Source organism: Suricata suricatta, chromosome 3 (genome assembly GCF_006229205.1).
Source record: "Suricata suricatta isolate VVHF042 chromosome 3, meerkat_22Aug2017_6uvM2_HiC, whole genome shotgun sequence".
NCBI lineage: Eukaryota > Metazoa > Chordata > Mammalia > Carnivora > Herpestidae > Suricata > Suricata suricatta.
In genome coordinates this window covers 489551-513176 of record NC_043702.1, presented here as the reverse complement: position 1 = coordinate 513176, position 23626 = coordinate 489551, and the positions used below count along the sequence as shown (strand labels likewise).

General features: G+C 62.0%; 1 protein-coding gene across 1 annotated transcript in view; it reads left to right on the top strand.

Annotated features, from left to right (window-relative positions):
* The first annotated feature begins 2845 nt into the window (after positions 1 to 2845).
* Positions 2846 to 23626, top strand: part of ANO7 (anoctamin 7) — a 26715-nt gene continuing 5934 nt past the window's right edge. Inside the window, exons 1-20 of the mRNA XM_029936151.1 lie at positions 2846 to 2994; positions 4088 to 4199; positions 5270 to 5327; positions 5410 to 5412; positions 9748 to 9887; positions 10693 to 10800; positions 11495 to 11631; positions 12332 to 12389; positions 13031 to 13141; positions 14036 to 14201; positions 15506 to 15596; positions 16462 to 16558; positions 17590 to 17733; positions 17811 to 17948; positions 18509 to 18607; positions 18699 to 18801; positions 19578 to 19689; positions 19903 to 19957; positions 21346 to 21443; positions 22406 to 22551. Of these exons, the coding sequence (XP_029792011.1) occupies positions 2957 to 2994; positions 4088 to 4199; positions 5270 to 5327; positions 5410 to 5412; positions 9748 to 9887; positions 10693 to 10800; positions 11495 to 11631; positions 12332 to 12389; positions 13031 to 13141; positions 14036 to 14201; positions 15506 to 15596; positions 16462 to 16558; positions 17590 to 17733; positions 17811 to 17948; positions 18509 to 18607; positions 18699 to 18801; positions 19578 to 19689; positions 19903 to 19957; positions 21346 to 21443; positions 22406 to 22551 (2014 nt within the window). The 5' untranslated portion in view covers positions 2846 to 2956. The remainder of the gene's footprint in view (positions 2995 to 4087; positions 4200 to 5269; positions 5328 to 5409; positions 5413 to 9747; positions 9888 to 10692; positions 10801 to 11494; positions 11632 to 12331; positions 12390 to 13030; positions 13142 to 14035; positions 14202 to 15505; positions 15597 to 16461; positions 16559 to 17589; positions 17734 to 17810; positions 17949 to 18508; positions 18608 to 18698; positions 18802 to 19577; positions 19690 to 19902; positions 19958 to 21345; positions 21444 to 22405; positions 22552 to 23626) is intronic.

Genomic DNA, 23626 nt, shown 5'->3' with positions numbered 1-23626 from the left:
GGGGACCAGCCAGGAATGAGGAGCAGCCATCGTTCTTACGAGGTCCGAAACAACCCGAAGCAAAGACACGGCCTAGGAGGCAAGTTTGGAGAGAGATGGGGAGGGAGGGAAGGGGACGGGGACGGGGAGGGCAGCACAGGCACTGGCAGAGGTGGCCATGCATTAATCGTCCCACGGGGGAAAGCATGCCTGCGTCCTGGCCCCGATGCCTGCGCCCCGTGCCGCACCGTTCCATCTTTCAGATACTTGGGATCACACAGCGGTGAGCAAAACAAACCATTTCTTTTCTTACAAGGTTTTTAAAAACCCGCCCTTGTAAATGTCCAGTAGAGGGGGCGTTGATTTAAACAGCAACCCGAAGACCATTATGTAGTTAGAAGGTGACTCCGCGTTTGGAAGAAAAGTGTCTTTGGACTCACCGGCGGCGGCAGCGGTGGGGTGGCCTTGCTGAGGGCAGAACTGGGTCAGACTGACACTGGGGGTGGGAGGGGCAAGCTGAGGGGGCAGCAGAGCGGAGGGAGGGGAGAGTGAAGCCTGAGGGGGGAGCATCCCCGAACCCCAACCCCTGGGCTTGGGGGACTTAGTGGGAAGAGCCTGGCTGGGGAGCAGGCTGTGGCAGGGCCCTAGCAACCTGCAAGGGAGGAGCACAGAGGCAGAGGGAAGCAGGGGAGGCGCCCTGAGGTCAGGGTGGGGCAAGGCAGGAGGCAGGCAGACACGTGGACTCCTGGACTCGGTGGTGGCCTACAGGGGCAGAGAGGGCGGTGGCCAGCTGGGGGAGGGTGCTTGCACTTTGCAGAGGGAGTGTTGGGGAGAGGGGTGGAATCTGGGAAGGCTCTTGAGGGGCAGGAGTGAGTCCTGGGAGGAAAGATGGGTCCTGGGGGGCAGGAGAGGGTCCTGGGGTCAGGGGTCAGTCCTGGGAGCAGGAGAAGGTCTGGGGAACAGGGTAGTCCTGGGGAGGAGGGAAGGGTCCTGAGGGCAGGGGTGAGTCCTGGGGGGCAAGAGAAGAGTGTGCGGACGGCACATAGGATACAGGAAGACTGAACCGTTCACGGCCCACACCGCAGACTGCAGGGCAGGTGACTGTGAGGAGAACAGAAGAGTCACCGAGCTGGCAGCCACTCCAGGGGCCATCAGCCCAGTGACTATTCAGAGCAGCAGTGAGCCCACCCCAGGGAGGAGGCGCATTTGGTTGTAAACCAGTCGGCCGATCTGCTCCCTGTCCAGGCTGCCCCGTGGCTGGAGTGGCCCGGGGTTCCTGCATGCCCGGTGGCACCTGCCGCCCTGAGGGGAGGGGCAGGAGCAGCACAGGCCTGGAGGCTGGGCCCGCAGGTGCTGGTGCCCGACCTCCCGTTCTCGGGAGGCAATGAGGATCCGTTTGTTAAGCCACAGTTGGAGGTTTCTTCCCCCCACTTCCACCCATGTATTTTTAAATGTTCAACAAATGAATATAAAAGTTATAGTCAAAAAACTCCGGTGTGGCGGATCCGGACCCGGGCTCTTCCTGGCACCTGGCACCCAACAAAACACCTGCACTCATAGCTTGCTTGCTTTTGTAATTTTTTCTTAATTTTTTAAAAATTTTTTAATGTTTAATTTATTTTTGAGAGAGAGATCGTGCGAGCAGGGGAGAGACAGTGTGAGCAAGAGAGGGTCAAACAGAGAGGGAGGCACAGAATCCGAAGACAGGCTCCAGGCTCTGAGCTGTCAGCACAGAGCCTGATGCGGGGCTTGAACCCAGGAGCCGTGAGATCATGATCTGAGCTGAAGTCAGACGCTCAACAGACTGAGCCACCCAGGCGCCCCCTAGTTTTTAAAAACTGCACGAGTAATGCAACTTGGAAAAATGTCAAACCACGCAACTTTGTATGAAGTAAAAATCCTGCGTGCATGTTTCCCTCCACAGCACCAGCCGTGGTGCACAGGGGGGCCCAGCAACCTGGGGCCAAGAGCAGAGAGCCGGGAGCCCCTGACAGCTGGCCCCTTCCGGCACGGTCCTCGGCAGTGTCTGGCTAGAGCCCAGGGCCAAGTTGTCTCAGGCTGGGAAAACTCTGGCCCATGCCAGACAGAGGCCAGTAGGGTCAGGCCGAGCCCCCCAACCCCCACCTGCCTCCTGTCTCCACCTGCCTCACCCCTTTCCCGGGCTCTGGGGGCATCCACGATGCAGTTGGTACACAGGAACCCACCTCGGGGTCTATGTGGGGACAGTTGGACGCTCAGGCTCAGGGAGTCCCCACTGTGGCTGGGCCCTGCCTGCGGGGACCTGACCCGCTGAGCAAGACCTCCCTCGGAGTGGGGTGGGGGTCAGGGATGCAGCCAGGACGAGGGTGCGACTTGGGGGTTTCAAGAAGTGCCTGGCGAGGAGGCCTGAGCGTAGGTGAGCAGGCTCCTGAGAGACAGGCCCCGGGCGGAGAGGGACCAGGAGGGCCGGGGCCCCTCCTCGCTGCAGGGAGGTGGACCCTGAGCTGACAGGTGGCATGAGGACACACCCAGGAAGTGGCTCTACCACCTGGGGCCCCCAGTGTCCCGCACGGGCACCCCGCCAGGCAGAGATGACAGTAGGCCACATCTGTGGCTGTCCCCCCACCCCGGATGCTGCCTCTCCCTAACGCCCCGCAGCGCAGCCCCACAGCTGACCCCGAGCACACAAGGAGAGCGGAGGAGGGGCGGCCCTGCTGGGGAGCACGGGGGCATTTGCGTGCGCTGTGTGGAGGCTCTAGGAAAATGCGCGGCCTCTGTTTGCACACTCAGAGCCCCACACCCCCTTTCCAAACAAAGGCAGATCCCATTCCAGGAGCTGGGGGGGAACTTGCCCCGGCCACTCTGCTTCCAGCCCCATTCGCCAGGCAAGAGGAGGACATGTGAGTGGCCGTCCCCCACCCCCACACCAGGCAGGGTCCCTCCCGATCCTCTGCCCAGACTCAGCTGCCCAGACCGGGCTTATGCTGGAAAGTTGGCCATGACCTCGGAGGGCTCTTCCGGAAGTCGCCGTGCCAGGTGGGATCCTATTCCATGATGCAAGGGCCACGGGGAGGCGGGAGGGAAGAGGGACTCCGGGGAGGTGGGTGAGCACCCCGAGGCCATCCGGGCTCCAGATGCCCTGGACTGTGGGTTGAAGCTCCAAGGCTCACGCAGGTGCCCAGAGGCCTGCCTGGCCCTGAGGGGTGAGGAGCCCCGAGCGCTCCGTGAAGCTCTGGGCGGGGCCCCTCCAGCTGGAGGGAACCTCACTTCTCCCCACACCCAGCGGAGCCACCACGGAGCAGGCCGCTGCTGGGCCCCCGCCCCGTCCCCTGCACAGAGCGCTCGCCGGCGCAGGGAAGGCCGCGGCCCACCTACAGTTCCTGAGGCTTCTCCTGCATGAGGGCCTGTGGCCGCGCTGTCAGGACGCCCAGCGCTGGCTCAGGGCTGTCCGGCACCTGAAAGCCTCCGGGCTGCGGGCTCACACCTCTGCCTCCCTGGGCCTCAGGCTACCTGGCCTCGATGAGCTCTCCCGGCAGCCTCCTGCGGCCCCTCCACCCTCGGCCCTCCCAGCCTCCATCAGGGCCTCGTCGGCGTGCAGGGCGGATGACTGGCCCCACTCAAAACCACCGCTCTGGGCCATAGGGCTCCTCCTGCTCCTTGCTCATCTGTCAACTGGGACAGTGGCGTCCGTCCTCCCCAGAGGGGTCCCGGGGCCAGATGGGGAACATGCAGGGTCAGTGTGACCGGGCCAGTCTCCCCGACCGGTCCAGGACACCCCCTCCCCCCTTGGAGGAGCCGAGGCCTCATGTCTATTAAAGGGTATCCCCCACTCCTGCTGGGGAGCAGAGCTGAGCCCATCCCACTGGGCCTCCTCTGGCCCTTGCCCCCTCCCCCAGATGACCAGAGAGAGGGAGGCGCACACAAGACAGGTGGACAGATGGACAACTGCTGGGCCAGGCCCCCGCCTCCTCCCTCCTTCCCCCTGGCCTGCCCCTGGGGGACCTTACTGGGACAGTGCAGCCTGAAAGCTGGTGCCCTTGCCTGTGAAGTGGGCTCACGTGGGCGGCGCGGGGACCGGGTCTCAGGTGCCAGCTCTGCCCCTTCCCTGTCCTGGTGCTTTGAGGTGCAGGAGCGGGATGCTGCGGAAGCAGGCCCCAGAGGAGGACAGCACCGTCCTGATTGACGTGGCCCCCGGGCCCGAGGAGGTCCACACGTACGGGAGCACAGCCCCCGCCTCAGAGGTAAAGCCCCCGGCCGGGGACCCAGACCCGCAGTCCGCTGTGGGTTTAGGTCTCTCTCTGCCGGGGTCTGAGCTCCTGGCCCCCGATGGGACTCAAGGACCCTGAAGACAGTGGCAGCCGTTGGGGTCCCGAGCCTGTGGGCAGACGCAGTGCCCGCAGCCCTGCCCGAGGCCAGGACCTCCTGTGCCCTTGAGCTGCCCCCATGCTCCCAGTCAGGTCACCACCCAGGTCACCAGTCCTCGGTGACGCGCAGACGACCCGGGGGACAGGCTGGGCTGGGCGGGCAGGACCCAGCAGCGGGAAGAACAGTGAGAGGGAAGCGTGGGGCACCCACAGAGATGCTACTGCAGATGCCGTGGGGTGCGCCCCGTCTGCTGGGGCGGCCGGAAGCAGGCAGGGGTGAGGGCAGCAGGTGCCTCCATGGTGTTCTGTCACCTGAAAACGTAGACTCAGCACATCAAAGGTTACAGGTGCTCGCTTGGGTGGGGCAGGGGGTCGTGGGCGCACGTGATGAGGGTCAGAACTCAGGGCTGGCCCAAGAGGGGCCTCAGCACCCGGAGGGCAGACGAGTTAGGATTCGGGTCAGGCCAGCCTTACTGTGCATGCGGCTTCAGGGTCAGCCAAGGTCAGGTCCTCTGGGTCCCGGGCTGCGGTTGGGTGACGGCTAGTCAAGGTCGATGACTGGGGTTGGGGACGGGGTCTCCCTGGGGCTCGTGAGTGAGCTTGCTCTGTCACCGGGAACTTCTGGGATCTCATGTTGCTTCCACTCTTGGGGGCCATGACGGACTGCCCTATGACTGTGCACAGAGCACCCCCAGCCCCAGGAGGCCCTCCGTCACGGGCACCCCTGGGTCACATCTGGGTCACCTATAAGTCTGACCAGTGCTTGGAGCCCGCGGCCCATGGGAGCTGTGGGAGGCAGAGGGGGCATGGGTCTGGGCGTGCCAGTGGCTGTGAGTCCCCTGCCCACGCTCAGGGGCTGTGTCTCTGTTCGTCTTCCTGTGTCCCCGAGGGGAGGGGGGCAAGTGTGAAGCCGTCATCCAGGGCTGCCATTTCTCTTCTCCTTCCAGCCAACTGGACACCGGGAGGCCACCGACAGGGCGGGGAGCCCTTCCAAGCCCCAGATAGGTGAGCCCCTCCCAGGGTCTGCCAGCTGTTCCCATGTTGGTCCTGGGGGTGGGGACGCAGACGGGATGCCCGCGGGTGGCAGCGGGTCACTGTCCTCGGCAGCCAGGTCGCCCCTCCCTCACCGGGCACTATCTCCTAAGCCGGCTCGGTGCCAGCTGCCGTGCCAGGGGCATGGGGAGGGCCTCGTGGTGAGCAGGGCACAGCTGGGAGACGGTGGGGAAGTGCGGGGAGTCCCCCCTGAAGGGGCGGGGCTGGAGAGGCTCCGATGGACCCAGGGGCGACCCGACTTCCTCCTGTTCCGGCCTGAAGACACTCAGACTGTGTCTTGTACCCCACACCCGTCCTGGCCTCGAGATCCATTAGCCCCTCTTATGTCCCCCCCACCCCCAGTACCATCTGCCCTCAGCCCAGAGTGCCGACCCCACTGCCTGGGTTCCCAGCCGCCACCCGCGGCCACCCCTGCTTCCCTGCAGCCGCGGAAAGCAGACACCCTAACCCCACACCCACCAGGACCACCACTATTAAAAATAACAAAACAAAATAACCGGCGTGGGCGAGGGTGTGAGGACCTTGGAGCGCCGTGCACGGCTGGAGGGAAGGTGAATGTACAGCCGCTGTGGGAAAGAGCGTGGAGGCTCCTAAAAATTAACCAGAGAGACCACGCGCCGGTAGGGGGCTCAGCGGGTTGCGTCCGACTCTGTTTCAGCTCAGGGCATGGTGTCACAGCTGCTGGGATTGAGCCCCGCGCCAGGCTCTGTTCTGAGTGCGAGGCTCGCTTGGGGTTCTCTCTCTCCCGCGCTTTCTACCCCTCTCCCACTCACTCTCCTCTCACTCTCTCAAAATAAATAAACTTTTAAAAAAATGAAGAAAAATAAAAGAAATACCACATGATCCAGCAATCTTACCTCTAAGTATATCTGTGAAAGAATTGATGACAGATTTTTTGGTTGTTTCCATCCTGTGGCTGTTGTGAGGAATGAAGCAATAGTGACCGTTCATGTACAAGGTTTCCTGTGCACGTGTTTGATTTTCTTGGCCAAATACCTTTGAGTGGAATTGTGGAATCACAAGGTCAGAGAGTAACTCAACAGTGAACATTTCTTATTTTTATTAAAAAAAAATTTTAACATTTATTTATTTTTTGAGACACAGAGACCGAGCATGAGCAGGGAGGGGCAGAGAGAGAGGGAATCACAGATTCCGAAGCAGGCTGATGTGGGGCTCAAACTCATGAACTGTGAGATCGTGACCTGAGCTGAAGTCAGATGCTGAACCAACTGAGCTACCCAGGCGCCCCATTTTTTATATTTTTAATGTTTATTTTTATATTTGAGACAGAGAGCACACATGCACAAGAGTAGGGGCAGAGAGGGAGGGAGACACAGAATCCGAACCAGGGTCCGGGCTCTGAGCTCTCACCACAGAGCCCAAATTGGGGCTCGAACCCTCGAAACGTGAGATCATGACCTGACCCGAAGTCAGACGCTCAACCGACTGAGCCCCCCAGGCGCCCTTCAAAGTTGAACGTTTTTGAGAAACCACCAAACTATCTTCCAAAGTAACTGCCACCTTACAGACCCCAGCAATTGCTCGACCTCAGTCCCGGCTTCCAGTGTTCAGCCGCCTGCCAGCCGCCCTGGTGCGAAGAGAATGGCTTCTGTCTCGTTTGGACTGGAAATTCCCTAAGGGCGGATGATGTTGAGCATCTTTTCATGGGCTTTGGCCATTTATATATCTTCTTCAGATAAATGTCTATTCAAAATCTTTGCCCATTTTTAAATTGGGCTATTTGTCTTTTTAATGTTGAGTTGAAAACGTTCTCCCTCACTAAATCTATGATTTCTAGTATTTTCTCCCATTTTGTGGGGTGTTTTTCACTTTCTTGGTGATGCTTTTGGAGCATATCTGCTTTTAATTTCAATGAAGTGTGATTTATCAGTCTGCTCTCTGCTCTGTTTTTGGGGTCTTATCTACGATGTCATTGCCCGAACCAGGACCTGAGGATGTGTCACTGTTTCCTCACCTGGGCTTTCTCATTTTGGTGCTTATACTTTAGGTCCACCATCTTTATCTGATGATCATAGCTCCGCTTTGAGTTAATGCTTGTATATGGCATGAGGTCGGGGCCCAAAATCATCCTTTTTGATCTGGTTATCTGCGCATGCCAGCACCATTTGCGGAAAACACTATTTTTTTCCTATTGATTTCTAGTGTCCCCTTTGTAAAAAATGAACTGACCATAAATATGTGGGTTTCGGAACCTCAGATATATTCCATTAATCTATATGTCTGTCCTCAAACTATACCACACTGTCTTGGTTATTCTGACTTCCTAGACGCTTTGAGGTCAAGAAGTGTGAGCCTAACAGCTTTGTGTTCCTCCTCAACGTCATTTTGTTCATTTTGGGTCTCTTGTATTTCCAAATGAATTTTCATCTTGTCCATTTCTGCAAATGATAATAATAACAAGCCAGTTGGGATGTTGATAAGGATTGCATTGAGTCTGTAGGTGAATTCTGGGGGAGATGCCATCATCATATTATTAATCTTCTGATTCATGCGCACGGAATGACTTTGCATTTTTTGCTCTTCAGTTTGTTTCAACAATATTCAGTGGCTTTCAGTGTCTAAGTCTTGCACATCTTCTGTTAAATGTGTTTGGAAGTATTTTGTGTTTGGTGTTGTTATACACAGAAGTGGTTTTCCTCATTTCAGTTTTAGCCTGTTTATCGCTAGTGTGTTGAAACCCAGTGGATTTCCATATGTTGATCTTGCATCCTCAAACTTTGCCAAACCTGTAATTAGGTCCAGTAATTTGGGATTTTGGATTTCCTATGTGCAAGATCGTGTCCTCTCTAAATAGAGAGAGTTTCACTTTATACTTCCCTATGTTTGCACCCTCTGTGTTCCCTTCTTGCACACTTCCGTCTGGGATGATCTTCGGCAGACTGAAGCATTTCCTTTCGTAGTTCTTGCAGACCAGGGTTGTTGGGGAGAGTCTCCATTAGCCTTCGTTTCTGAAGAACATTTCCTCTGGCTGAGGAATTCTAGCTTGCGTGTCTGTCCTTCAGCACGTTCAAGATGCCATCGCATTGTCTCTTTGGCTTCCATTGTTTCTGTTGAGACATCAAGTGAATGGATCACTCTTGTACCCCTGAAAAACACTGTGTTCTCTGCTGTTCTCTTGCTGTCTTTGGTTTACAGCAGAGGTACACTGCATCTTGATTTTCCTAAGTGTGGTTGCCTTTTCCTGTGTGGGAATCACGGAGTGCGTTCTTTAGTCAGATCTGGAAATTCTGGACCATTTTCCTCAAAGATTCCTGCTGTCCTGCTCTCTCCTGGTCCTCAGGTTGTCGCGTGTTGGGCCTTTTGGCCGGGGCCCCACCCTTCATGTACCCCCTTCCATTCTTTCCATTCTTTTTGCTCTGAGCTTCAGTCTAGACGTTTCCTACCGGTCTGTCCTTCTGTCCTTCAGTCTGGCAAAGCTGTCTTCTGTTGTGTCCAGATGCGCTGTGTTTTCGAATGTCCACTTGGTTCCTTTCCGTGGATCCGAATTCTCCCTTGAAGTAAGTCACTCGCTGGCCTCTGCCCCTGCTGGGCGGACCCCTTTCTCTCCTCGAACCCCATCGTCATTCTTGCTCTCGGCCCCAATCTGCAAGCTCCACTGTGTGGCTCGTTGTCGGGTCTGTTCCTGCCAATTTTGTCAACTCTGTCCCCCTCGGGTGCACCCCTTGCTCCTATGGTAGAGTCCTCGTTCCTGAGGTAGCACCTGGAGTGTCACCTGGAAAGCCAGGCCCCAGCACGGCGCCTCCTCTGGGGTCTCTGCACTCCAGCAGCCCTGGGGCCTTCGTCCCGGACCCACGGCTCCCTGCGTGAAGCCCCTTGGGCCCCAGACCTTCCACAGCCCCGAGTTCTGTCCTCACTCGTCGGTCAGCAATGCCTCCTGGGCTCCGTTGTCCTGCCCCGCAGGTTAGAAACAGCTCTTAGGGAGAACCGTGTAGTGAGTCTGCGCTCAGCCCTGTGCTCTCCTTCGCTCAGACCTCAGCGCCCTTAACCTGGACCCCACTGCCGTCTGGTGCCAGGAAAGCAGGGTTCCCACGTTTTCCCCTCCTTTGCAGCTCTCTGTGACTGGGCTTACACTCCGTGACCACTTGCACTCCAAGTCCTTACAGCCCCCCCCTGCCCCCCGGGGTTTGGGACTTACCTGCAGGAGTGGGAACCAAATGGGGGCCTCAGGGGCAGCCCAGCGCCCCCCTCCAGCCCCTCCCACAGCCAGAGCTCCAGGTGCTCCAGCCCTGAGCAGGCGAGACACTCAGGAGCAGGGCGAGTGTCCGGGAGCTTGGCTCCCACTTCCCACCCGGAGCCTGGGGGTCGTGGCCGGCCTGCCAGCCCCGCCTCTGCCCCCGTCGGTTCCTGGCAGACTTCGTCCTCGTTTGGGAAGAAGACCTGAGGCTGTGTCGGCAGCAGGGTGGCGCCGGCCGGCAGGAGCCAGACCTGCGCAGCACCTGGAGGGACACCTTTCTGGACAACCTCCGTGCAGCTGGGCTACGGGTGGACCAGGTACTTGGGATCTGCTCTGGGCCCTGCGTCCGTCCAGTGACCCACAACCTTCCCGACAAGGCCCGAGGGCATGGGGTTCAGAGCCCTACGACAAAGCAAGAGCCTGCTGGGAGCCCGGCCCCTGTGCGCCGCGCGCTCGTGCATGCGGGCCAGAGCCCCTCAGACCCACCGGTCTGTCCCACCTCACTGAAGTGTCCTGGTGCCGCACTTGTGAGGAGGACTGTGTGTTCACAGACCTGAGCTGCTAAGGCAGCCCCTGCCCCGACAGCGGCCCCACCTCAGATGCTCCCAGCAGCAGCAAGGCGCCCTCTCCTCGCCTGGTCCCCGAGCCCTCGCCAGGCTCGCCGCACGTGTGCCCTCCGCCCACCTCGCCCCCCACCATCCACTGTCCCCAAGGACGGGCTCTGCCGTCAGGTGCCCTCTTCCTGCCCAGAGTAAATCAGTCCTGAATTTTACGTTATGATGAACACATCTTCGTGTGTTTTTATCATTTTGGCACCAACCTTACGTTGCAGACAGTATAGTTTGGTTTTGTTTGTTTGAACTTGATGGAAGGTCCGGACTCGTGCTCGGTGTAATTCCTCCTGACACCATCTTGTGAGCCGCACCCGCGTCACTGTGCGGGGCCGCTGCACCTGCTCCGAGCACCCCCGTGTGGCCGTGCCCCCGCTTACTTCCCATCCCTGTGGGGGCACCTGTGGGATTGGGGCCTTCCCCACCGTCGTTCAGTATCTGCAAACCGAAAGTGAACTTGCACGCCCGTGGAAAGTACCCCGGGCTCTCACGGAGCTCCTGGTCTCTGCAGCACGCGGTCCAGGACGACGATGTCGCAGTGCACTACGTCCTCCTCAGGGCGCCCTGGGCCGTGCTCTGCTACTACGCCGAGGACCTGCGTCTAAAGCTGCCTCTGCAGGTGCCGGCGTGTGTCCGGGGCGGGGGAGGGGTCCTCCACACTGGGTGTGCTCGGGATTGGGGAGAGGGGGTCTTCTACATCCCATGTGCAGGGGGTCAAGGAAGAGGAGGTCTTCCACACCAGGTGTGCAGGAGGTGGGGGGAGGGGGCTCCTCCCACCGGGTGTGCCCAGAGTACCAAGAGGTCCAGGGGGTCCTCCACAAGCGAAGGTCACTCACAATTGTCCCCTGGTACTGCTGACGATACCAACAACCCTGGAGGCGCCCCACTCAGTGCCTGTGAGGGTCCCGCCCACCCATCCCCATGGTGCCCCAGGAAGCCTAGTTGGGCAGGACGGTGGCGGGGGGTACTGGACTCAGGGGTAGGGAGCATGTACAGGAGCCGAGGCTCTGAAATGGCCCCCTGGCTTCCTCCAGGCCCAGACCCCCCCCCAAAACCATTCACTGGGGGCCGGCCCCAGCCCAGGGGATACAGGGCAAGTGGCAGCACCTGCCAGGTGACCTCGGGATGACATTGCCAGGGGCTGCTCCCACTAACCGCATGGTCCGGTGCCCAGTCCATCCCCGTGGGCTCCCTCTGCCAGAGCCTGTCATCCAGTGCTCACTTTATGAGCCCACGCACCCCCACCCCACACGTGGCCCCGCCTCTGCGTCCGTACCGCTCCGGAGTGGGAGCCAAGTGACCATGCCTTCCAGGAGTTGCCCAACCAAGCCTCCAACTGGTCAGCGGATCTGCTGGCGTGGCTGGGCCTCCCCAACGTCCTGCTGGAGGACGTGCCCGACGTGCCCCCCGAGTATTACTCCTGCCGGTTCAGAGTGAGCAAGCTGTCGAGGTGAGACAAGTGTCCCCAGAGCCAGCTGGACACTCTCGTCTGTTCCCCGCTCAGCTGCAGGTGGGCGGGCAGGGTCCCCACTCGCTCTGCACACGCAGTACAGCCCAGCCACGGCCACCCCGGCCTGCAGACCAGACGTGTCCAGGGGCAGTGGGGACCTGGTGGTGACCGGCACCACAGCCCCCCAGGCGGTCTTCCCGCCCAGACCGAGAGCACCTCCTTTCGGGGAGAAGCCAGCAGCTACTCCGCCTCCGTCCTTGGGGCTTCCCAGGGTCCCAGGGTCCCAGAGCAGGGCCCCCTGGTCCATCGTCAGCCCACACAGGCCACCACCAGGCACCACCCACGAGGCTGTTAGTCTCCTGCTTAGAGCCTTGGGGGGGCGCACAGAAGGCTAGGGGGCTCCTTGGCTAGCGGGTGCTCCCACCTGGGCCATTGGGAGAGGTGCTTCTGTGCCAGCCAGGGACCCGGCTGTGACCTCCTCTCATCAGAGAGGAAGAGGCAAAACAGGAATTGTGCATGCCGCCCGGATGGTGGCTGTCCTCCCGGGTGTGGGTTGAGGCCATTCTTGTGTGCCCGTGTGTGTGCCCGTGCGCACCGTGCGTGTCTGTGCCCTGTGTGTGCCCGTGTGTGTGTCTGTGCCCATGTTTGCTCTCCTGTGTGCACACTGGTACCGAGTTCTGCGCTTTTCCCGCGTCCCCAGGTTCCTCGGGAGTGACAACCAGGACACCTTCTTCGCGAGCACACAGCGGCACCAGATCGTGAGTGCGCGGCTGTGGGCCCCACGCCTCCCGCCCCCCTGCCGGGAACGGAGGCCTCCGTGGATGCGGGTGATGGGGGCTGCCCCCCCTCATGGCCCGGCGGGGGCCCTGCTCAGCACCCCTGCGGCCCCCCAGGACCCCAAATAGGCACCACAGCTGTGGCTTGTGGGGCAGACGGCCAGGGCCCCAGGCCCATGGTGGGGGGGGCGGGTGCACGGGTCCTGCTGGCTGGCGTGGTGGGGGCCAGGGGCCAGAGTGCATCACGCTACAGCAACTCCGAGAGAGGCCCCCCAAGGTGGTCTGTGGTGGCAGACGTCAAGACAGGCCTGCCCAGCAGAGTCCGCTGCTGACCACCCAAGAGCAGGAGGGCATGTGGGCTGCCCCGGGGATAGACCCCACTCCGCACACAGCAACCAGATGGAGGCTGACTCTGGCCCAGAGCGGAGGGAGCCTGGGTTCAGATCCGGCTGGACTCCTGCGAGTCCGGTGATTGTGGCCAAGGTGGGTGGGGCCTCGTGGACGGAGGAGGAGCCGGGCCCCCAAAGTCTCGTCACTGCTTGTAGGGCTCAGCCAGGGGTCAGCGGGCGGTCCTGCCTTGCTGTCATGTGACAGGTCACTGGCACTGTTTCCACCACCTCTAGCTGTTTGCGATCCTGGCCAAGACCCCGTACGGCCACGAGAAGAAAGGCCTGTTCGGAATCGACCAGCTGCTGGCGGAGGGCGTCTTCAGCGCGGCCTTCCCTCTGCACGACGTGAGACCGGGGTGATGAGCGGGTGGGCCCTGGCCGGGACAGGATGCTGGGTTCCTGGTGCAGGAGGACCCCCGGGTCCTGCCGTCCCCCTCCGGGCATGCGGGGCAGTGGACCCTGCCCCTGCCCTCTGTGCTCGGCAGCTGCGGTCAGAATGCTGGGCCTCAGGAGCACACTGGCCATGTGATGGGCCACACGGGGGCCAGATGCCACCCCCTTGCCATGTGATGGGCCCAGCAGCCCTCTCCCTGGGCAGCTTCCGTCTCAGGGAAGACAGGAAGGTCTCCTGTGCCCCCCACTAAGTCGGGTAAACTAGGGCAGGGCCAGCAAGTGGCACTTGTTGGCCTGACCAGGGTCCTGGCAAAGTGTCCACGTGGGTCAGGAAGCCTTTTCCGCCTGGCCCTCCTGCACGGTGCCCACTGTGAGTCCTCAGAGCTGCACAAAGAGGGCGGGGCCTGCAGGCCTAGGGTAGGCCTGTGCCCACCACTGTGTGATCGTGGGCACAGTTCCGCCTCCACACACGCTGGCTAGCGGGTATGTAAGGAAACGGGTCGGATGCCCAGTGCCCCCTTGCTCTGGGAGGCACTGCTCTTCCACAGGCACAGCTGACTGGGCACAGCTGGCCGCACTTGCCCTGGGCTGTGGGGGGGTAGAGATGCCCCCAACCCAAGACACACCTTCTGGAGTCTTCCAGATCCTTCTCTGCCCTGACCCAGGCGCCCTGGCTGAGGGGCTCAATGAAGACGTTCCTTCCTCAGAGAGGCCTTCTTGGCCCCCTGGCCCCCCCGCACCCCTCCTTCCTTGCTTGGGCAGCCCTCCTGAGCCCCACACCTACAACAGTGTGAGGTCGGCCAGCCTGGGTCTCCTCCCCCCCCCCCGACGGCTTCTGGTCTGCAGGGCCCATTCAGGACACCCCCAGAGGGCCCGCAGGCCCCAGGCCTCACCCAGAGGCAGGTCCTGTTCCGGCACTGGGCCCGCTGGCGCAAGTGGAACAAGTACCAGCCCCTGGACCACGTGCGCAGATACTTCGGGGAGAAGGTGGCCTTCTACTTCGCCTGGCTTGGTGAGCCCCGCCCCCAGAGGAGAGCCATGCTGACCCTCCTGGGGAAACCTTCCCAATGCCCAGCCTTACCTGCCCAGCGACCGCCAGCCCCAGTAACTGTGACTTCTGGGCCCCCCAGCACCCGAGCGAGGGACTAGGAACCCCCTCCACAGGTCCCCTCCTGACTGTGTCCCCAGCCCACCAGATGTGGCCCACGAGGCTCTGGGGCTGCTCCAGGAACTCCCAACCAGCTGAGGTCATACTTGCCTGGGGTCTAGGGCCAGCCACCCACTTACCACCCGAGACAGACTGGCACATTCGGAATGACCTTCCGCCTTGGGCAGCCTGGGGCCCCCTGCGCCCCTCACAGGCTCACCCTGCCTGCTGTTCTGTGCCCAAACACTTCTGAAGCCCTTTGTCATCCCTAAACACAGCACACATGCCCTCCAGCCCTGGGCGTGGGCAGCCCTTCAGCCGCGCATGCGTGCCTCTGTTCAGGTCGCGCCACGTTGGCGATGCCGTGCAGGATGGGGGACTCTGCTCTCATGGAGGGCGCCAGCCAGGGATGACACAGAAGGAGAGGCCACCCACAACCTCTGTGGCCCCCGAGAGGGCTGGGGCAGCCTCCGTGGGAGGGTGTGCCAGGCCCAGGCGCGTGGCCCCAGGCACAGCATGTGTGCGAGGACCCCCAGGGGGCCGGGAGGAGCAGGGGCCATGGGACAGCAAAGCCAGGCAGCCGGGCCGCAGAGGGCTCGAGGATGGGGTCGTCGTCTGGGTTCTAGCCGGGCCGGCCTTCTACAGAAGTCCCTCTGCCCACAGGATGGGGCAGGAGGCGGACCCACGGGAGGCAGTGGGGTGTCCTCTTGTGGGACCAGGGTAATGGGCCTGGCCATGGTGCGGCGGGCTGAGGCAGAGGGAAGCATCCAGAATGGACCCCTGTGTTTCTCCCGGGGCGGAATGCAGTGGGCCATGTCCCGTCCACGGTGGCACGTCCATCCGGGCTTGGTGCTTAGAGACAAATGGGACCCAGGAAAGGGGTGTCCGGGAGGCGGGCCCTGGGGAAGTCGAGCCCGAGGCTGGAAGCGGGAGGCTCCGCTCGGAGCTGCCCGGGGAGGCTCCCTGAGCACCTGCCTTCTGGGCTTCCTGGGGGAAGGCTTCCGGCTCTGCTGGCTGAGCGTGGGTCCCTGCAGGTAAGTGCAGCCGTGCAGACCCCGCCCAGTTCTTACCTGCGCACAGGGACACAGGTCCACCCAGGGCACAGGCGGCCGGCTTCCTGGGGTCCCTCCACCCAGTCCCCGACAGCCAAGCCTGGTGTTGCCCTGCAGGGTTCTACACAGGCTGGCTGCTGCCGGCAGCGGCCGTGGGCACGCTGGTGTTCCTGGCGGGCTGCTTCATGGTGTTCTCAGACGTACCCACGTGAGTGTCCGCACCTCTCCACTTCCGAGCCTTGCCCTGCATCTCCCGAGGCAGGTGTGTGGTTCAGGGACCCACAGGTGCCAGCCCCAGTGCAGAGCTGGGGGTGGAGGTGAGCATTGAGCACATCCGTGCTGTCCAGTCATAGAGGATCCTGTGGGCCTGGCCGGAAGGCTGACAGCTGGGCGGGTGTGCTCCCGGGCCGACACAGGCGGAGGGCAGCTGCTCCTGGACTAATTTTGTTCATACTCACCTTTGCTTTTTATAATAGTATAAGCTTTCCTTATAAAATAAGGGGCTTTGGGTTTTACTTCACTATGGAGTTAAAATTTCATAAAGTTACCTCAAAAACTATCATTGCTCAGGGGCGCCTGGGTGGCTCAGTCAGTTAAACATCCAACTTCGGCTCCGGTCATGATCTCGCGGTTTATGGGTTCGAGCCCCACATTGGGCTCTGCTGACCGCTTTGAGCCTGGAGCTGCTTCAGATTCTGTGTCTCCCTCTTTCTCTGCTCCTCCCCCACTCAGATGGTTTCTCTCTCTCAAGAATTAACGTTAAAAAATTATCATTGCATATATTTTAAAGCTATTGTTTATTTTTTAATGTTAATTGTTATTGTTATTTTTAATGTTAATTTTTGAGAGACAGTGAGTAAAGGAGGGGCGAAGAGAGGGGCACAGAGGATCCGAAGTGGGTCTGTGCTGTCAGCACAGAGTCCGTCTGACATGGGGCTCAGATCCATGAAGCTGCTTTTTAAAGGAATGCCGCGCCTGGCAAAGCCGGGGGGGTGGGGGGCAGGGGGCGATGGGAGGGCCTGGGGTGAGCCTGCTCCCCGGGGGCTCCTGCAGCCTGTCCTTGTGCCCTGAAGGCAGGAGCTGTGCAGCAGCACCGATCGCTTTGAGATGTGCCCGCTCTGCCTGGACTGCCCCTTCTGGCTGCTCTCCAGCGCCTGCGCCCTGGTGCAGGTGGGAAGGGGAGGGGGGAGGGGGGTAACAGGGGAAAGGGGTCTCACCCGTCAGTAACTCAGCTCTGGCTCCAGCGAAAGCGGACCCTCTGTAGCAGTGTTCCCAGCTGACGCCTTGTGGCCTTAGGTCCACTGTTCTCGTGTATGTCCCGGAGGTCACCTGGGAGCCTCCCCAAGGCAGACAAAGCCTGGAACCCTTGGAGCGCAGAGAGCCCGAATGGGAGGCGGGAGGCTCCTTGGAGCCCTGGACCCTGCGTGCCGGCACGTCAGCCCCTCGTGGGCACATGGGCTTCTCCATGGGAATGGTGGCCCTGTGGCCTCGCCTGCAGCCCCCACGCACTGGACCCAGCATCCCGGTGCCCAGGACAGACCCGCAGACCGGACACACTTGACATACTCCTGGGACCCCTCGGAACCCATTTCCTGGGGCTGCTAGGACGGATGATCGTACCAAGGGGCTGAAAACACCAGAACTCTGTTTTCTCACAGCTCTAGAGGCCACAAGTCCATGATCGGGGGCCTCAGGGTTGGCCCTGGGGCACCTGTTCCATGGCCCTCTCTTAGTGTGGGGTGCAGGAGTCTTTGGTGTTGACTGCGTCCCCCCAACCTCTGTCCCCACCTCCCATTTCCCTTTCTTTTCTAAATCTCTGTCATTGGGCCTAGGGGCTGGCGAGCACCCACATGAGGTCCTCACCCTAATCTATACACAGAGGCCCCTTGTTCCAAATGAGGTCACAGACCTCACAGTTCAATCTATTACCGTCCACCTTCTGGCCCCCAAAACCTCAGGCCCATCCCATGTGCCAAGTACACTCACCCCAGCCCGCACCGCCGAGTCCCAGCCATGGCAGCATGAACGCCGGGTCGGGCGCCCCCCCGCCCCCCATCTCATTCTAAGTCCTGGCGATTGCGGCCGTGAGCCTCCCCATTGGTGGGCCTGTGCACGGGGGACAGATAGGGCGATGGCAGGAAGGGAGCTCTCAGTGGAACCAGGGGTCACGGGCCCCCAGCGAGTCACCGCTGCGCCCGCAGGCCGGCCGGCTCTTCGACCACGGCGGCACCGTGTTCTTCAGCGTGTTCATGGCACTGTGGGCCGTGCTGCTGCTGGAGTTCTGGAAGCGCAAGAGCGCCACACTGGCCTACCGCTGGGGCTGCTCGGACTATGAGGACATCGAGGTGGGTGCCCCGGGCCGGACACCCGCCCCCCGCCCCAACTGTGCGCCGGCCACCGCTGACCTCCAGCTCCCCTTCAGGAGAGGCCACGGCCCCAGTTTGCCGCCTCGGCCCCCACGACGGCCCTGAACCCCATCACCGGTGAGGACGAGCCCTACTTCCCGGAGAGGAGCCGTGTGCGCCGTGTGCTGGCTGGCTCCGTGGTGGTCGTGATGATGGTGAGGGGCCCCTCCTGAGTCACGTGGGGCAACTTTGGGCACCCCTTCTCCCTTTGAGGCCAGGAGCCTGAGGCTGCTACTGGGACCCACAAGACTCTCTCGGCCCCAGAAGGGCCTTTGTGTGCCTGGGCTCCAGAGAGGGGCCGCCCCTGGGCCAAGTTGGGGTCCAGGCCATAAGCAGAGGGCGTGTGCCAGGTGGGGTGCTCTGCATCCCCGTGGATGCAGGCCTAGGGGGAAGATTCCAGGACAGGGCCCCCGACACCCTGTCCTGCTCTCCAGCCAGAGGGGTTTCCGGACGGGACCATCTCCCTCTCCCTCCTGTTCTGAGGCATTACAACCCTCAGTGTTTGGTTGAGGGGGGGGCTGGCTCTAGCATCGAGGGCGAGGGCAAGCACAGTGGCCTCTTGAAATCCAGGGGGTGCCCACCCTCTTCTGATGCCCTTCCTCCCTGCCGTCCCCCTCGGCCCCCCACTAGGATGGGCGTGAACCGCAGCCGGCTGTAGAGGGCCCTGCGGTGCCAGGCGCTGCCGGGGGGCTCATGTACCCGCCTGGCCCCACAGGTGGCCGTGGTGGTCATGGGCCTCGTGTCCATCATCCTCTACCGGGCCATCATGGCCATCCTGGTGTCCAGGTCGAACAACACCCTCCTGGCAGCCTGGGTAAGCCTCCACCACGTACCCCTGCTGGGGGGTGGGGGAGGCTCTGGAGCACCCCTCTCGTGTCCCGCTCTGACCCACCAACTCCCGTCAGGCCTCCCGCATCGCCAGCTTCACAGGGTCGGTGGTGAACCTGATCTTCATCCTCATCCTCTCCAAGATCTATGTGGCCCTGGCCCACGTCCTGACCAGATGGGGTGAGTGGCACTGACCCCACCCAGCCCTGCTGGCCAGAACCCGACTTTCTGTCCTGCCTATGGGTCCTTGTGTCTGAGTGAGGCCCGACGGGGCACACGGGACCCCGCCGGGGCCTCCGTGAGGGAGAGGAGACATAGCTGAGCCACCGCTCTGGGGCTGGGGACTTGGCCAGCGCCCGCTACTCTCCTGAGCCCCCTCCCTCTGCTCTCCCTGCCCCGCTCCCCGGCCCCTCTGCCAGCCTCTCTCCTCCTTCCCCTGCCCCTGGTTTCCCAAGGACAAACACTAACGCACAATCTGTCTGATCTGCACAGATGGCTCACCTGTCACAGCCTGGTCTCAGAGGGGGACAGAGGGCTCCCCTGGGGAGGGTGGTGTGGAGACAGTGGCGGGCAGGTGTCCCCGGGAGAGGCCCCGGGTGCAGGGGCAGCAGGGACAGGACTCTGTTGCCCAGAGTGTTTCGGGCTGCGTGTCCCCCTTTTCTGGCCACAGGGGTCCCCTCCAGTTAACGCCATGTGTCCCCAGCCCCGCCTCCCCCATCACTCCCACCCTGTGTGCACACCTGTGCCTGCCGTGCTAACTGCATCTGCCCCGTTAACTTCCCTTCCCCCGCTCTTCCTCTACCAACCCAATGTTTCTAAGTGACTTTGAAATGAGAGATTTGGGAACGCTGCACTTTACCCCATTCTTGAGTGAGTTTCTTAAAGTACCGGCGATGCAGCCTTCTGGTGCCTGGCTGGTCTCCCATGGGGGACTGAGCGAGGCCCCCTGTGCGCAGAAATGCACCGCACGCAGACCAAGTTCGAGGACGCCTTCACCCTCAAGGTGTTCATCTTCCAGTTCGTCAACTTCTACTCCTCCCCCATCTACATCGCCTTCTTCAAGGGCAGGTCAGCGCGGCCCCCCCCCCAGCAGGGCTCGCTGGCAGCAGCCCCCCCCCACCCCGTGCTCAGCACCCAGCGCTGTCCAGAAGCCAGGGAGGGGCTGTCAGCACAGGGGCTGGGGGGCGCCCGAGGCCGGGTCCCCTCGTGTTTGTCCTGTCGGGCAGGCGGGAGGGCAGCAGCCCCCTCACTCATGGCCTCTGGACCCCAATTCTCCTCCAGATTTGTGGGGTACCCGGGCAACTATCACACCTTATTTGGGGTTCGCAATGAGGAGGTGAGTGTGTGGGGAGGCCAGCACCCACCGCTGGCCGCGGAGACCCTGCGGCGCGCCCCCTGCCCCTGCCACCCCACACCACTGGCACACCTGCTCATGCGTCCCATGCCACCTGTCCCCATGTGGCTCGATGCACACCTGAGCTGGGTTCCAGTCCTGGTGATGGGCCTGAGCCACTGCGGGGCAGTCAGGGCGCAGAGGCTGGAGACCTCGGGCTCGCTCGGTGCCCGCCGCCAGCCCCAACCCCCTGCGAGAGCCGGGCGTGAACCTGTTGTTTCTCAATGCGGCGGTTGACTTGGGGCCACATAGTGTGGGTGCCCCCAAGCAGACCCCAAGATACAGGAATTGCTGTGGGCATTACCCCAGCAAGCACACGCGGGGGGAGGGCTCCTAGCAACGTGTGTGACTCTGCCCTGGACCCTCTGGGACACCGTAGGAAATCTCAAAACGGGCCTTTTCCATCTGGTTCCTCACCAGTGCGGGCCAAGCACGGCCGAGCCCAGGGGTGCAGACAGCTTGAGGGGCGTGCCTGGAACAGTCCACAGGTGTTTCCCGTGCTGGGTCAGGGGACACAGGTGGGGGTCTGATAGCTCCTGCTGAGCTCATCACCTGAAAGACCCTCTTTTCCTTTCTGAGAAAAAGGGTCTCCTTCCTTAACCCAGGTCTGGGCTGTGAACCAACCCAGCACCTCTGAGGGACCCTCCATTTTCACATGAGACGGGAGGAGCTTCTCGGGACCCCGACTCGGGGGCAGGACTGTGCATTCAGTTACCTGTGGGAAAGGTTTCCAGCTCAAACTGGCTTAAGCAAAAAAGGGGAGTGTCCTGGCTCTGCTGTTGAAAACATTCAGGGCCCGTGGGCTCAGGTATGGCTGGATCCAGGTGTTTAACTTGGGTGTGCGCTCTCCCATCCCTGGTGTGCGCTCAGGCAGGTTGTCCTTTCCCGGTGGGGAAGGTGCCTGCGGCAGGCCTGACACCCTCTGACTCAGGACCCCTGTGGGTGGCCCCCGTAAGAGCCCGGGCCCAACTCTCACTTGACTCGGGTCACCGATTAATGGGGCCTGGCATCTTGAGTCCTCCTTGGAGCCACTGGCTAGGGTCAGCCCCCACAACCCTGTGTGGGTCTCCAAAGGAAATCTGGGGTGCCATAAGGCAGTGCCCCATCATCTCTCTGCACAGTCTGCCAGTTGGATGGGGGGGGAGACGGTGGGGGTGACGGGGGAGGCCGAGGAAAGGGAGAGAGGGTCTGCAGTCCTGGGTGTGTCATGGTGTGTCTGAAAGGGAGGGGACGGCGTGGTTGGGGGCCGCGTCTGAGGCGCAGAGAAGGGCGGCTGCGGACGAGGCCAGTCGCCCCCACCCCCCGAGCTAACCCGAAGACTTGCTGCCTAGTGTGCGGCCGGAGGCTGCCTCATCGAGCTGGCCCAGGAGCTCCTGGTCATCATGGTGGGCAAGCAGATCATCAACAACGTGCAGGAGATCCTCGTCCCGTGAGCCGCCCCCACCCTGCCCTGGGCAGCAGCCGGGGCCACGGGGCCTGGGAGTGTGTGGGACCGCCCCCCCCCCGCCCCCCCGCCCAGACTTCAGTGCCTCATCTGCAGGGAAAGGGGAGGGTGTGTCCTGGCCAGCTGGCCCCGGGTCTCTGTGACCCCCACCGCGGGTGGCATGTGGTTGCCAGGTAGGCTTACCAAGGCCTCTTGCCCTGGACCAGCTCTGGGGGGCGCAGAGGGCTGGCCCCGCCCATCCTCCAGCAGCCCCAGCCTCGAGGCCGCCCCGCAGCAGGAGGAGCGAGAGGCCGCAGGCTTCAGATGCACTTGCCAGGGACGACTGGGGTCCCATCTCCCCAGTGCCACCCACTGGCACCTCTGTGGCACTCCTCAGGGCAACAGGGCGCCCCTCCCAGGCCAGGCCCGACCCGGGCACCCTCCCATCAGCCCCTGCACTTCTCCCACTAGCTGACGCCCCTGGGGCGCCGTGAAACGTAGATGTGGGTCCTTGACCAATCCACACCCCCACACCCCACACCCCTGGGTGTGGCCTTGCTTCTCTGGGCAGTTGGTGCCCTGAAGCTGAATGTGAGCTGACAAGGGCAGAGTGTCCCTTGGCACCTGACGGGCACCGGGCTGGCAGCAGCAAGGCAACGGGCACACCTGCCCCCCCCCGAAAAAGAGCGATGGACATGTGTGCCCCCACTGGCAAAGCGACCGTCCTCCTTTGCCCCCTCCCAACCTTGACTTAGCTCTTGGAACGTCTCTCCAGTTCCCAAGGGTGCTGAGGGGTCAGGGGACGGGTTGCCCCCCATGACTGGCGGGGCGGGGTGGGGGACGTAGATGCTCCCGGCCAGTCTGTGCCAGAGGCTTCACCCCTGCCCTCCCTATGGCCCAGGTCCTCCCCCTCTGCCGCCCCTACCCGCAGAGCCAGCACAGCCAGGCCCGCATGTCTCCTCCTCCAGGAAGCTGCAGGGCTGGTGGCAGAGGTGCCGGCTGCGCCCCAAGAGGAGGAAGGCGGGGGCTCCCGAGGCGGCTGGCCAGGCCCCCTGGGAGGCCGACTACGAGCTTCTGCCCTGCGAGGGTCTGTTTGACGAGTACCTTGAAATGGGTAGGAGCCACGTTAGCGGCCACAGCCTCGGCCAGCACGGGGACGGGGGGGGGGGCTTCTCGCCCGTGCTCCTCCACATACGTCTACCTTGAAACATGATGTGGACGTGGGGACAGAGGGTCCCTGGTGGAGCCAGGCCTGTGAAAATTCTGGAAAGGAAACTGGGGTTTAGAGAGGGGAGAGCTTGAAGGATGGCCAGGACGGTGCCCTGGGCACCGGGGTTCGGAAGGCAGCCCAGGAGCAGTGGGCGGGCGCCCCTGGAGTGGCCTGAAGCTCCCCCAACCCTGGGAAGCAGGGGCGGAGCCCCTGGAGGGAGTGCAGAGCGGCCGGGGTGGCAGGGGGTGAGCTGAGGGGTTCTCTCCAGAGATTTCTCCACGCCCACACTCTGGGCTGGACCCTCAGGTGTGCTCTCACCAGGGGGTGGCTCGGGCCCCACTCGGGGCGGAGGGCAGGGCTGAGTCCACTCGGGGGACGGGTCCCTGCACGTCCAGGGTCTTCCTCAGATCAGGGCGGGGAAGCGAGCGTGGCACACCCCCAGAGCAGGACCGCTGTTGGAGAGACCGCTTCCTCCTGACATGTCAGTGGGGCTGACAGACCCCGTGTGTCCCTGCTTCACTGGACCCGATGCTCTCCTTCAGAATCTCACATGAGACCCAGGAATCCCCTTCAGGAAGCCGTGGGGGCAGGGGGGCACCTGGCTGGCTCAGTTGGTGGACGTGCAACTCTTGATCTTGGGGTTGTGAATTCGAGCCCCAGGTTGGATGTTGAGATTACTTAAAAATCTAAAAACACCAAAAGCCACTCCCTAAAGCTCCCGAGAGGAGTGAATGGAGCCCTAGAATCAGAAGCAGGTTTCTGCTCCGCTTCTGCACGAGCCGCCAGGGTGTCTGGGCCCCTGGGAGGAGAGTTCTGGAGCCCCTGACCGCAGAGAGCCCCCGGGGAGGGGGGAGGGGCGGGTGCCCAAGCTCAGGCCTGCAGCCCTGAGGGAGCAGGCGGGGAGGCTTCCCCGGTCGGGGGCTCCAGCAGGCGTCCCCGGACCTCCCTCCGAGAGGGGGGGGCCTGTGACAGGCTCGCG